Raw genomic sequence first — 12649 nt, 5'->3', positions numbered from 1 at the left:
CAGACATTTTGACCTTTGTTGTTGAAGGATGTAAGTTGTGGTAACTACTACCACAAACTTGTGTAAATCGAAGTAAAAGCAAGGTGGTAAACTTGTAAACTTATGCCTCGTATCTTTGTAGCTGACCTTTTGGGTACTTTGATGGCCACGTATGTTTGCTGTATAGAAAACTTATCCTCAGATAATGCAAAGTTGATGTCTTCTGTGATTTCTTAAGAAGAACAAAATGAAAGAAAATAATTTTTTGATGCAGGCATCTTAGCATACTAAGTTATCATCTATAAAAACATCCATGAGGTAAAATGTAACTTTGATGTACATACATGTATAAGCTGACACCTGGCTTTTAGCATTCTTTGTCTTGAATCTTTATTTGTTTTGTCACACAATGAAGTACAATAATTCTATGGAGTGGCCTTACTTAAACTGCACTTGAAATAGTCAGTCCACCATAATGACTAAATGAGTATTGTTATATGACAATTCTTGATCCCATCATGATCCATAAAACCGCACAGCCATACCTTATCTTTCGATGGCAAAGAACGAGTGTTTGCTCCATACCGAGAATTCCTGTATGAGGTTTAACGTGTATAACATCATGAAATATGAATGTGTAATAGCCCATCAGGTGACGTTGCTGGGTTGTTTGTCTGCGTGTGACCCTCCCCAATGTTTGTCCACCTTGTGTAGACACAGTATGTAGATGACTGCTCGCGATACAGTTGCTATTAGCGTAGCGCCTGGCCGACGTGCCCGGCAAATATCCTCGGAACCCCCCAAGGGGTCGCACGGTTTCCTGGGGTGTACATCTCACCATGGCCAGCTATGGGACTGTTCACCCTTATTACATGTCAGATAAGGAGGTAAGGAGGACTCTCTTAAGTTTACTACAGAATTGAAATGAACATTGATGTCTCCATGGGTTCTTCACACAACATTCAAAGGACTGGATCAGTACAGTTCACTAACTTCTTCATATTTTTATTTGTGTTGAGTAAGTACACTACTATTAGCTTGCAGTAACCAATATCCTGTAAAATATACCAAGGAAGTCTGCAATCCATTCCTCTTTGAGAGATGTCTCTATGGCTTCTTTATAGAAGCATTGGATGAGTGCAGTTGTATAGCTTGTTAATGCTGGCATGTATTTGGTACAAATGGCAAGTAGTACAATGCTAATACCCTGTAAAGGATACCTAGCAAGTCTCCAATCCATCCCTCTTTGAGAGTATCTAACTCTAGAGTATACAGCGTTTAACTAGTGGAATGAAATACCTTCATTCATTCATTTGTGGTCACTTGTGGATTACAAATTCCTTTAACAAAACATCACTAAGACACAGGTACATTGTAGACACCTGTGGCACCTTGGCAACACCACATAGATGCTCTGATTAACCTCTTCCCTACCCTGATACCGAGAACAGCACCTTCACTGTGCTTTTATCATTCCCAAATCGCCATCATTGTTTCCCACCTGTTGGAATTTATCGCATTAGCTCTGCACACCTGAGTGTTGTCGCACTCCGGCTAATTTGTTAGCTTTTCCTGAGCAGATAGTCTTTGTTTTTTGTTTGCTCTTGTGACTATAAGTTAGTATAACCAACCGTTCCACCTCCCTTATATATACGCACTGCAAGGCACTGAAGTTAGTTCAGCTTCCATATGGTTATCTTGTGACAAACGTTTCATATTGCAACATGTTGACAAGAACATTTTCAGACACACTGTGGTAATGGAATAGACTACATCATGTTATATGTACTTGTGGATGGTAGCCATTTTTGTAGTCACTAGTATTTTCCGAACAAAGGTACACCTGTTAGTGAACTAACGGTTTCTGTGAGTTCTGCGAAGATGTTTCGTCTCCAAGCTGGCTGTGTTTGTAGCAGGGGCTGTTGGTACAACAGTATGGCAAATGGGTCATGCTGGGACAATAGTAGCGCAGGAATGCTGCCCTCGCGGCCGCCCGCTTGTCATATACTTGTGGCACTCAAGAGCACTCAAACGGAGTCCAAGTGACTTATCTCGCTGGTGTTAATCCCTGAAGAATGAGCGATGGCCGATCGTGACAAAACAGGGTTTTTGAGTTCCTTAAAAATAGGGTGACATGGCGGTGTTATAAGCAGGTGTGGCAGATAAGACAGACCCTCAAGTGTGCCATACTTGGCTGTACTTATTGCTATCATAACAACTGTGTCCTACATTTGTTCCTAACAATCGTATCACAGTGAAAACTATCATCCACATTATCTCTCCACTTATATCAAGTCTTTTACTCAAGACCATTTTGCCTTGGTTTGCATTCAATCCATTCCATCCTTCATGTTGATATTGAAGCAAATGTTCAACTGCTAATACATGAAAGAGATAACTTTTATTACACCTTTGGCAATCATCTAATAGTATATGATTTGCATATATTGACAGTAGGTTTCAAGTGTAGAAGGTAGATAAGAAGAGTTGTGCCATATGACCATGCACCACAGAATAGATTACCAATTGAAAGTTTAGACCATTCTCCAGACTTGTAAGCTTGATGAAGAGGTTGCCCCATCTCAGGGCGTCCACACAAAGTGACGTTTCTCATGGCGAAACCTTATCTCCTGTCAACTCAAGATAAGGCAGTAGTTTGTGCTTTGGTGCCACTGTAAAGATACGCAGCAGTTAACACAACACGCAACTCATTAACGAGGGAGCTATTTCCCATAGTTCAGCACTAGGTATCCTAGGATCAGAACTGTCACATAAACACTTAAATGTCCGTGTTTTGATGCAGCCTGGCTAATCGTGCTATGTTAATGGCTGGTATTGATGTTACTAGTGATGGAATATAAAAGATAGACAAGAGATTGTCTGTATTACGTGGGGATCACATGGTATCAAAGGAAAGTTGTGTTGGCAACTTGGGAAGTTAGGATGATAAAGCTTAGACAGAAAACATACCTGCCCACTCAAATATCTTGTTTTTTTACACCCATGTCTTTGATAGCAAGGTTTATCACATGGCTAGATTACACAGGTACAAGGTACATCACCATTGTCTTGCATACAGATCGGAAATCATAGACAGATTCAGGTCTCTGCTGTAATTCTTTTGTTTCTAGTAACACAGACACTTTTTACATCCTTCGTACTGTAGTTGACATTTGGATTTGGGGTGTTTCAAGTGCACTACTTTTCTAATGGGTTTATTTAATTAAATGTCATCAGATGTCATCTAACAAATATCAGAAGATAGGAAAACAAAAGCGCTTTTAACAAATCTTTGATATTGTTTTTCTTACTCTATGCACACATGTCTAACATGTACTTAACATGTACATTGCGAGTCAATATATAAATTTTTTATCAGAAGGTACAATGTTTTGTTGTACCATTATTGTCAATAGGAAAGAATCAATATAAGAACTTGCTAGATTGAAACATTTGTGTCTTTATTCAGGTTGTAAGTAAATGTAACAAAACAATACACTGTGCATGGGCACTGGGCAGCGAGGCTAATATCTTGGCCACAGACAGGCAAATTGAAACATTTAATTCATGATGCAATGTTGGCATATAATAGCTAGTGTTTGCAGTGTCAATGTTACTTTTTAGGATTAGCAGTCTTTAACCTTTGTGTTAGTAGTACAAATCTTAAGTATACTGACAGGACATATGGATGACATACTGAAACTTAAATTGGGTCCTTACTGTACTTTGTCGGCTTCCGTTAGTGCGTATAAGCTCCCTGGCAGTTCACACCCACATCCACCCACATTTATGACGAATTTGAAAGTTGAAAGTCCTAATACATAATCCATATATGATGTTTATTACCTTTGGTACCATAAATATTTGTAAAGACAAGCCATCATGGGTTCACAGTCAATTTCAACCCTTGTACATTCTGCGCACATGTTCATGTACTAGTAATATGATTTTGCATTTTGTTTGAAATGAATAGGGTCATAAAATTTTCTTGGCCTCTCATTTTCAATTCCATTTTGTAATCCATACAATGATCACATAGTATAACTGCACCTTGACTATATTTTAGATATGAAACGTCTAAACATTGCTCTAGATATAAAACATCTACCTACCTATGTGCTGAACACAGATTCTGTATTAACCAGCTCAACCACCCTTCACAGTATAACAGACTTGACTTATAGACATGCAAACAGTGGTTATGTTACTTTAAAAAGACTTGTCACACTTAATCCTTACATTTCTGTTTGAGGTCACACCTTTGTATGATACTTCAAAAGGATAACATAATCATTCTCTAATTTTTCTTAAGGTCTTTAGGCTTACACAAGATCAGGTCATTTCACTTCTTATTCCTTTTGTATGATATACATATATATTGTGATACTTTATTATCATAGTTTATTGGAAATTCTTGCCCTAGGGCTAATTGCAGTCAACATAACAAACAAACATGTGGTGTTGAACAGCATAGAATATGTCTACTCTAGTCTAAAAGCTAACTCTAAACTGTAACTTGTTGTTATTTATTAGTGTCTTAATCAGAGTTCCTTCTTCTTGCCTTCTTCAGGCTTACTTCCGCCAAGGTGTGGCTCTCCAGTGCAAGGGACAGCATGCAGAGGCGCTGGCTGCGTTTGCGTCTGGCTTGGCTCAGGACCCCAAGAGCCTGCAGCTACGGGCAGGCATGGTTGAAGCCGCCATGAAGTCACCAATCAGAGGTAAGGTTGCTTTTTTACTGCCCGAGAAACAAGTTCATAACTTTTGTTTATTTTGTGATGGACTTACCACAGGTACCACAAAACAATATGATACGATAGTTCTTAAGTTTGAAAAAGATGTAGTATTGAACAAGTCACTGTTTGCAAATGTTCTATACACTAAATACGTCTTATTTTCTGCTTACTAGTTAATGTTGCCATATATTATAACAGTAAATATTTCGTCTGGATTTTTAGTGCTAATTCAAAAGTAATTGAATTTGCAATGTACATAAAAGAAGTGTGATGCATTCCTATGAGAATGTAGAATTGCTGTGGATAGCTGGTTGTTTTTCTCACCTATCAACTCATTTTGCATTTTAATTACTTAGATTTGTCAATGTTTGCCCTTTACTTGGTGGTGGGGGGTTAGGCAAACTCTTGTTTGTTATCCGAGTGACCTTTCTTGTTAGTACATGTTGTCCGTGGTTACACAACACCATCCAAAAATGTCCTTGATATGATTACAACGCTTCGACATTGTTCCATGGGTCAGATATGTCAGCTCCGTGTATGTGTAGGCTTTAAGTTTTAATTATGATTGAAACAATGCAAACATCGACAAAATTTGCCATCTAATATCTCCCAGTCTTTGCAAAGTACCGTAAATTGGTAAATGTTTGCAGTGTTTTTCCTATTGCAGTTTTTGCTATGACCTCTTACCATGAAATCATGAAGCTGCAAAGATGTACTACTGTACTACTGAATAGTGTTAACCGCAAAAGTAAATAGATTTACAATATAGGGCATGTACCTTGTTGTGCATTTTAGTTTCATTACACTAATCAACTGCTCTGGTTTGTATATTTGGTAAAGGGTTTGTGAAATGAGTTCTGGTTGGAAAATTTTAATTCATGCATTTTGTTTTGACTAAGTATCTCATACATCTTAGCAACAAAAATGCAATTCAGCTTTTCTTCTATCTAGCTCTAAAAAAATAAACCATCAGCCAAAAAAGCCTCCAGGATTTAGCTATTACTACTAGAAAAACAATATCAATGTACCCTACATGTTGCTAAGCTGATATCAGTTCACTTATATCAATATCAATACATTTAGGTGCCACATTTTCTGGATAGACAGCAGCTGTGTTTGCTGAATGATAAAAGATTGATCTGTTTGAAATATTCCAGGACAATTAAACTTTCTGTAAACACCAAATCTGTCAGTAATCGCTGGGCGAGTTTTGAAGCATTACACGAAAATCAATTGGGCAAATTTGATGAAGGTCACACGTTTCACATCTTAGAGTACTGGATACTTCATTTCGTGTGGATTTGTGTGGTGATTTTTAAGTTGCCAATGCCAAAGTTCTTCCAGTTGCCATAGAGAAGATTTATGATTGCAAAAATTTGTAGCATACAGTGTAATCATGCATTGTACTAAAACCAGCTATAGTTGCCCCATGTGCCTAGAAGCTGGTGTGTGTTATGCCGAAGGGCAGTTTTACAGGCTATACAGATACTGTACAGATACAGAATCTGATGCAAGTTGTCTTCACGGACAGTTATGTTAGAAGTGAGCCTAGATGATAAATGGTCCATTGCTCTGATTCGACTAGTCATCAGTATAGTCTTTGTTGAAGATATTGCCATGAACAAGATAAATTGGCTATCTTGAGCATAAACTTATCTCTTACCTGTTTTTGACTCAATTGTGATTGGTTGTCAGCATTCAAGCTTGTCTCTGATTGGTTTGTAAAGTTTAAAATCTCCCTTCTTCTGTTGCAGAAAAATTGGAACCGACCTATCGGCAGTTACAAAAGATGAAGCTGGACAAGAGCCCGTTTGTTATCATCTCCGTGATTGGTCAGGAGCTGCTGGCTGCAGGGTTCCACTCTGCATCTCTGGTTGTCCTTGAGTGTGCTCTCAAGGTCAGACATCAACTTTTCTCAGATATAATTGTTTTATTTTACACGTATTTTTTATTCAGGCCACACCAATTAAGTTTGTTGGTTCATGGATTTTTAAAGTGAAAGTATAGCAAGCAGACATCGTAAATGCAATCGGCAAGGAGGAAACTTGATTATGACCATGTCCGCTCCATAAACCTGAGTGCACCAAGGCATACACCTGGTCCTCAGGCTTTGTTTTAATAATGTTTTTCTAGTTAAGCATATTTTTTGTCTTTTTTTTAAATCTGTGAACCAACAAATTAAATTGGTTTGTATCCAGTGGTTTCTATAGAAGTGAAGAAATCATAAACCAACTTTTCTTAAATGTTCTTATATTAACTATAATATATAGTCATGCAGGGTTGGACAAGTCCAATAGTCAGATTGTCCAGGGCAAGTGAAAGTGCTGATCGGGCAAGTGCATGACCTACCCTACTTGCCTGACCTACCCTACTTGCCTGATCGGGTTACTTTTTACAGTCATGACATCAAACAATGGTCAACATATATAAACAGAGGCAATAATTTCTGGAAGTGAAAATGCATTTAAAAGTGACATTTCAATTTCGGTCAAGTGAAAAATTGGTTTGGGCAAGTAAATCTTTTATGTGCTTGCCCGATAGGACAAGTAAATATTAGAAAACTATTCCAACCCTGTCATGTATGTATTTTTAACTGTATGGAAATCTAATACAGTGAAACTTGTCTAAGAAGACCACCCTGGGGACCAGTGCAAAGTGGTCGTTTTAGACACGTGGTCTTCTTGTGCAAAGAAAGAAAAAGTGACAAGATAGGACAGACACAATGATTTCAAAGTTAATGGTCTTTAAAATAGCCTATTTTAAAGACCATTAACTTTGAAATCATGGAATTAAGTTAATTCCACGAACCTGTACATTTGCACGTGATAATATTATCACTGTTGAACTGTCTATCTGTATGATTCATATAGTATTGTTATACCAACTCATGTAAAATTGAAACGTTTTCAAAATTTAGGGCTATTCTTTCACATTTTCGTAGCTTTTTGTAGCAGGAGCAGCGTCATTTTTCCCGCCGGCATTGTCTGTCAAAAACTTGTGAATGGGCGACACCGTCAAGACAATGGTCCATATTGCTACAAAAACATCGCTGTTTTCAGTGGAGAACCCGACGCCCCACGAGCGTTTTGAAATGCGATTTTCGTGTTAACAACGCTAATTGCCTATCTTTTTACTTTGTGAATCACAGCCAACGGGCCAGAAATAAGTTGGGGAGCTTACCGCCATAACAAAAAGCATGCGCACACATGCCCGACAAGACGGGAACCTTCTTTCAAATCGGCAGCACGGCAGAAAAATAAATGGTTCATTTCAACGCTGTTACCCATGAAAATAATGTGGGTGAGTTTGTTTCTCTTCTGGCGCGGGTCTTAAAGTCTCAACGCTGCCTAGAAGGCGAAAATTTGCCGAGAAAAACAAGTTTAACCCCACCGACGCTTCTAATCATGAAGATGTTGACAAATGGACGCTTCACTAGAAGCAAGGGTGAGCAGTTTCTCAAAAAGACACACATACACCTTTTATTCTCTGATAAAACGTGTTATAAAGTCATAAAGATATCTTATATCTGTTACCTTTACTTCAAACAAGTTTTATGAAAATAAATTTGCATTTAGTACGGTTTAAATGTAGAGTACAATAACAACGCACGCAACATTTCTACCTACACTTCAGTGGACTTTCCCAATGACATCGTTTGACCTCTTGGGCGCCATGTTTGATTTTGGCTCGGCGCGATAACAGAACCAAAACACACAGATTTTGCCGTAATTTCCCAGCAGTTATGATAAAAAATCGATGTTGTTATACCCTTGAAAATAACGCAGTGGTTTCGGTAACATTTTAGTTGTCAAAACACAAGCCAATTTTAGCGATATTTCTTGCGAGTTATCATCAAATATCGACAGTTTCTACTGTCTTGAAAATGACGCAGTCGTTTCGGCAAGTTTTCTTCGCCAAAACACAAGCCGATTTTAGCGGATTTCCCGCCAGATATCATCAAAAATCGAGGCCGCTACACACTTGAAAATGACGCGGTCGTCTTCGGCAACATTTCGGTCGCGGGCGGACCGGATTCGGGGTGGTCGCGGTCACAGAAGACAAGTGGTCGCTTTGGCCACGTTGCTTAATGCTTGTGTCTATGGGGAGGAAAATCGGGACCGGCCAAAAGCGGTCGTAATAGGCCGATGGTCGTCTTACGGACGTGGTCGCTTATACAAGTTTCACTGTACATGTGAAATACAAACTTTAATGCTTTGACATGTTGTATTCAAACACTACTTAAGTTTTGCACATGTTGTAGAAACTTCCAAATTGTTCAAATGTTCCTGTCTGAATACCTTTGCGAGAACTGTTATTCTATAATCAAGAGCTTAAGAGATCAGGAATCCAAGCATATGTGGCCTGAAGGCAAAAGAGTTGTGGGAAAATCCGACCATGCGGTCATGTAACATCCATTGGCATAATACCGGTCGGTTTACTGCAATTTCTCAAGCAATGCTAATTTGGCAAATGATCAACGCATCATTTTCTCCAGTTACATGTTGCTGTTACAGCTTACCTTTGCCACTTCTTCTGTGTAAATTATTTTGTCTCTCTGGTCCTGCTAAAAACATAATATCGTAATTGGAACACACCGCGGAATTGCATGGAGAACGGGCGCGTGGATGGAAGGGGGTGCACTATACCGGCCGAACGAAACACGGCACAATTAACTGCCGCTATGTACCTTTATACATCCTCTGTTGTTCCTTTCTTTCCTGTTAGTAGTTGCACAAAACAAAAATCTGCATGAGCATACAAAAAGTCATGAGAAAATGGGCGTATACTGACAAGAATTTTCATTTAATTTTGGTCCGTCACAACCGCTATGACGTAAAACTTTACTGCTGGCCGTAGCATTAAAAATGGCGGGAAAATGTCGGCGTACGTTCAATTTGACCCATTCAGCCGTAGATCCGGGCGATAATGCAACGGTTCCTCACACTTTTACACGAGTTGTAGGTCACCAAAAGAAATTCAAGATTGCTGTTGAATCATGCTCGTCTTGTGCCGTGAGCACATGTGATTATTATCTACAAATCTGGCGATGAACGTGACAATGTGTTTGTCCCACGACGAGCTCGCCTGCCCCGAAAATGACCTGAAAACTTTTGGCCTTGTTGTCTTCGAATGCATTGTTATCGATGCTTTGTAAATTATGTATTGGATACCTAGATGTCTGAAGTGTGCATACCTCAGAAATAACTATTGTTGCATGTGTAGATCTCTTTAAGTTCCACTATTTTTAATCGACCAGTATAAGGCTTATGACCGGTATTATGCCAATGCATGTTACTTGTTTTTAGCAGTATTCTATCACTTCAAAATAAACTACTCAAAAGACATGTATGTTTGACGTTCACCCATCTAAAGGCATTGTTAAGAAGTATTTACGTGTTAATGATTAACATGAATTTCAAGGGGGTAAATCTTAATAATCTATAGATGTACAATGTATACTTACAAGGTCCCTCCAAAATACTGAAATTCCCTTTAAAACTATTGAAGGAACAGTTTCTCATATAAGGTCTTACTGATTTCTGTTTACTCCTTCTTTAATCAGACATTTGTACCAGGAGGTACAGTCAATATGTACAGAGCCGTACCATATGTGGTGCCGACTATAGCAGGTACCTTTGATCCCAATGGAAAAATGCATCCTCAATGTGTATTTCTCCTCCTACCCTGTCCAGGTGGGGACGTGCAGCCTGAAGCTGAAAGGGTCAGTGTTCTCGGCCCTGTCCACAGCACACTGGTTACTGGGGAACACAGAGAAGGCCATCGCTTACATGCAGCAGGACCTAACTGTCGCCAAGTCACTCGGTAAGTCTGGCTGGATGTGTAAGCCACCTAGCAGCTTCCTTTCTAACTAGAGATGTTTTTCTCTTTGTTCACAAACAGTCCAGCTGAAAAAGTTATTCATGGATTTCCTTGTAGCAGCATTTCCTAAATAATGTATGTAGACTTCAGTCCTGGATACAAGTTGTTGAATCTTACACCCTCTAGCAGCTTCTTTGCATACTGCAGTATATATACACATTGCTGCATTCAGAGTGCTTTTTTTAGTGTCAGTTACAATATGTTTATACCAGAGGACTTTCAAGTCTAAAAATAGGAATGTAGAAAATCCCAATTATTATCCGGGAGTATTCTTCCTGTTTATATTTACATGTAATCCAATGTAAGGTCTTAGGTTGGTGATTAACTTGAAACACACAAGAAAGGACTAAGTCTTAAGAACTCTAAGAATTTACAGATTTATTGATTTGAACTTGTTTCCAATAAAGCTTGTGTACTCTGGATTACTCAGTGTGAGAATGCATAAGCAGTGCCCTATGGAAACTCTGCTCTACTGTAAACTTGATATGCGAACAAATGGGTTGTACATGACACTATTTCATGCCCCATCAGTGCTTACCCCAGTCTCAAATCTAGTTATCCCATGCAGGGGCATGTTTGTGGTGTACGGTTACCAGACGCTGCCTTACCCCACCTTTCACTGCAGGCTGACCATGCCACACTTGTCATGCTGACGGCAATGTTGGTATGCCCGAACCTCAGGTTGTCTATAGATGTATGACGCATCATGTAGGGGTTCAGGGCCAGCAAGGATATGATTGCGTAAATGTTTGCACCTCTTCTGTATGTCACAGTATTGAGTCAAAATTGGAATGAAAATATTTATACTTTTACAAATCATAATAAAATTTCTGTACAAAGTAGTAGAGGTGCTATATATAGCCCTACATAGGGAGTGTATACACACTACATACACAATGTAGCTAAAGATAGCAAGCAAAAACATTTCAAACATGAATAATTCTTGTTTGAATGATTTCATTTGATCAGGTCATTTAGCAGTCTGTAGTTGTAGTACCAGCCAAAGTTTTGACTGTATAAAAAGCACCATTTCCAGCCATTTCTCCCTGCCCAATAAAACACACGGTGAGGTTGTTTTCCTGAATTTGGTTGACATCCAAAAACCGAGCACTGACCCAAAGTGGCCCTCAGAGGAGATGACAAAGTTCCTCCAAAGACAACAAGCTTTTAGTGGAAGTCCAGTGTTTGACATTCCTCTTGTCCAAGTTGTTGTAAGTAGATGACTGAGAGCTTGGTGACATCTTACATAACCCCTTTTCTCTACAGGTAGATGAAGACTTTATTGTCAAGGTCAATTTAAGTGCACTGCAAGTCAATAAGTAAACCATACCTTACTTTTTTCCCTTACCATTCATAAATGTACGTACAAATATGTCTTGTATTTTCCTGAACGATGAAACTCAAGTCTTCACAATATGCTCCTCAGATTTTGTAGGCTCAAGAATTGTTGTCTTTGTGTGTAGCACTAAGTGAGGAAGTTCTCTTAAGTCAGCCTTGGTAATCCCCATTGTCCATTGTTTGACATCTGCCGCATTTACTACAGCCTTGAGCAAGATGATGGCTATTTACCTAACCTTTTGTCTGTGCTTCTGCTTGCTGTCAAGAGCTCTTTTATGAAGAGCTAGACATTTTGGAATGGGTTGTTTATTTTTCTTCTCATAGTTATGTCTCTCATAGTCTAAGGATGTCTGTAGACATTGATGCTGTGGTAGGAAGGTATTTCTGCCTAACTCAGTGATCAAGTCATATGATTCTATTTATAGGTGCAGGTGAAATGTGAGAATGTCCCTCTAGCATTTACAATTTCATGCTTTGTCAAAAAATGCTACATTTTTGATATGATTTGAATGTAACAATTAGGATGCTATACAAAATGTATATTCCAGTTGTACAAATTAGAAGGTAAAAGTACTGTGAATCTTTTAAGGACTTTCATGCTGGTCCATTTTTGTGTTTTTTTTTGTAGTGGCCTGTCCACTGTGACAACAAATTTATGACACTGCAAATTTGTATCCATTGTATGACTACTATTATTATACTGAAAAAATAAAAACACT

At 38.7% G+C, this 12649-nt stretch overlaps 1 protein-coding gene and 1 long non-coding RNA gene across 4 annotated transcripts in view; both read left to right on the top strand.

The window, feature by feature from the left end:
* The window catches only part of LOC118426742 (tetratricopeptide repeat protein 28-like), a 57128-nt gene that overhangs the window by 30326 nt on the left and 14153 nt on the right, over nt 1–12649 (top strand). For 2 of the 3 annotated variants that reach the window (XM_035836294.1, XM_035836296.1), the window contains 3 exons: nt 4550–4697; nt 6467–6609; nt 10406–10535. In XM_035836294.1, coding sequence (XP_035692187.1) covers nt 4550–4697; nt 6467–6609; nt 10406–10535 — 421 coding nt within the window. Of the gene's footprint in view, nt 1–740; nt 867–4549; nt 4698–6466; nt 6610–10405; nt 10536–12649 lie in introns of those variants that run through there. The other variant, XM_035836295.1, reaches the window with a different exon arrangement.
* Nucleotides 7320–8905, top strand: LOC118426744. The gene is made up of 2 exons (XR_004832452.1): nt 7320–7445; nt 7507–8905. It is a non-coding gene; the product is annotated as an uncharacterized LOC118426744 (long non-coding RNA).

The sequence above is a fragment of the Branchiostoma floridae genome, chromosome 11 (assembly GCF_000003815.2).
Source record: "Branchiostoma floridae strain S238N-H82 chromosome 11, Bfl_VNyyK, whole genome shotgun sequence".
Classification (NCBI taxonomy): domain Eukaryota; kingdom Metazoa; phylum Chordata; class Leptocardii; order Amphioxiformes; family Branchiostomatidae; genus Branchiostoma; species Branchiostoma floridae.
The sequence above is the reverse complement of the archived record's forward strand: the minus strand, read 5'-3'. Positions and strand labels throughout refer to the sequence as shown.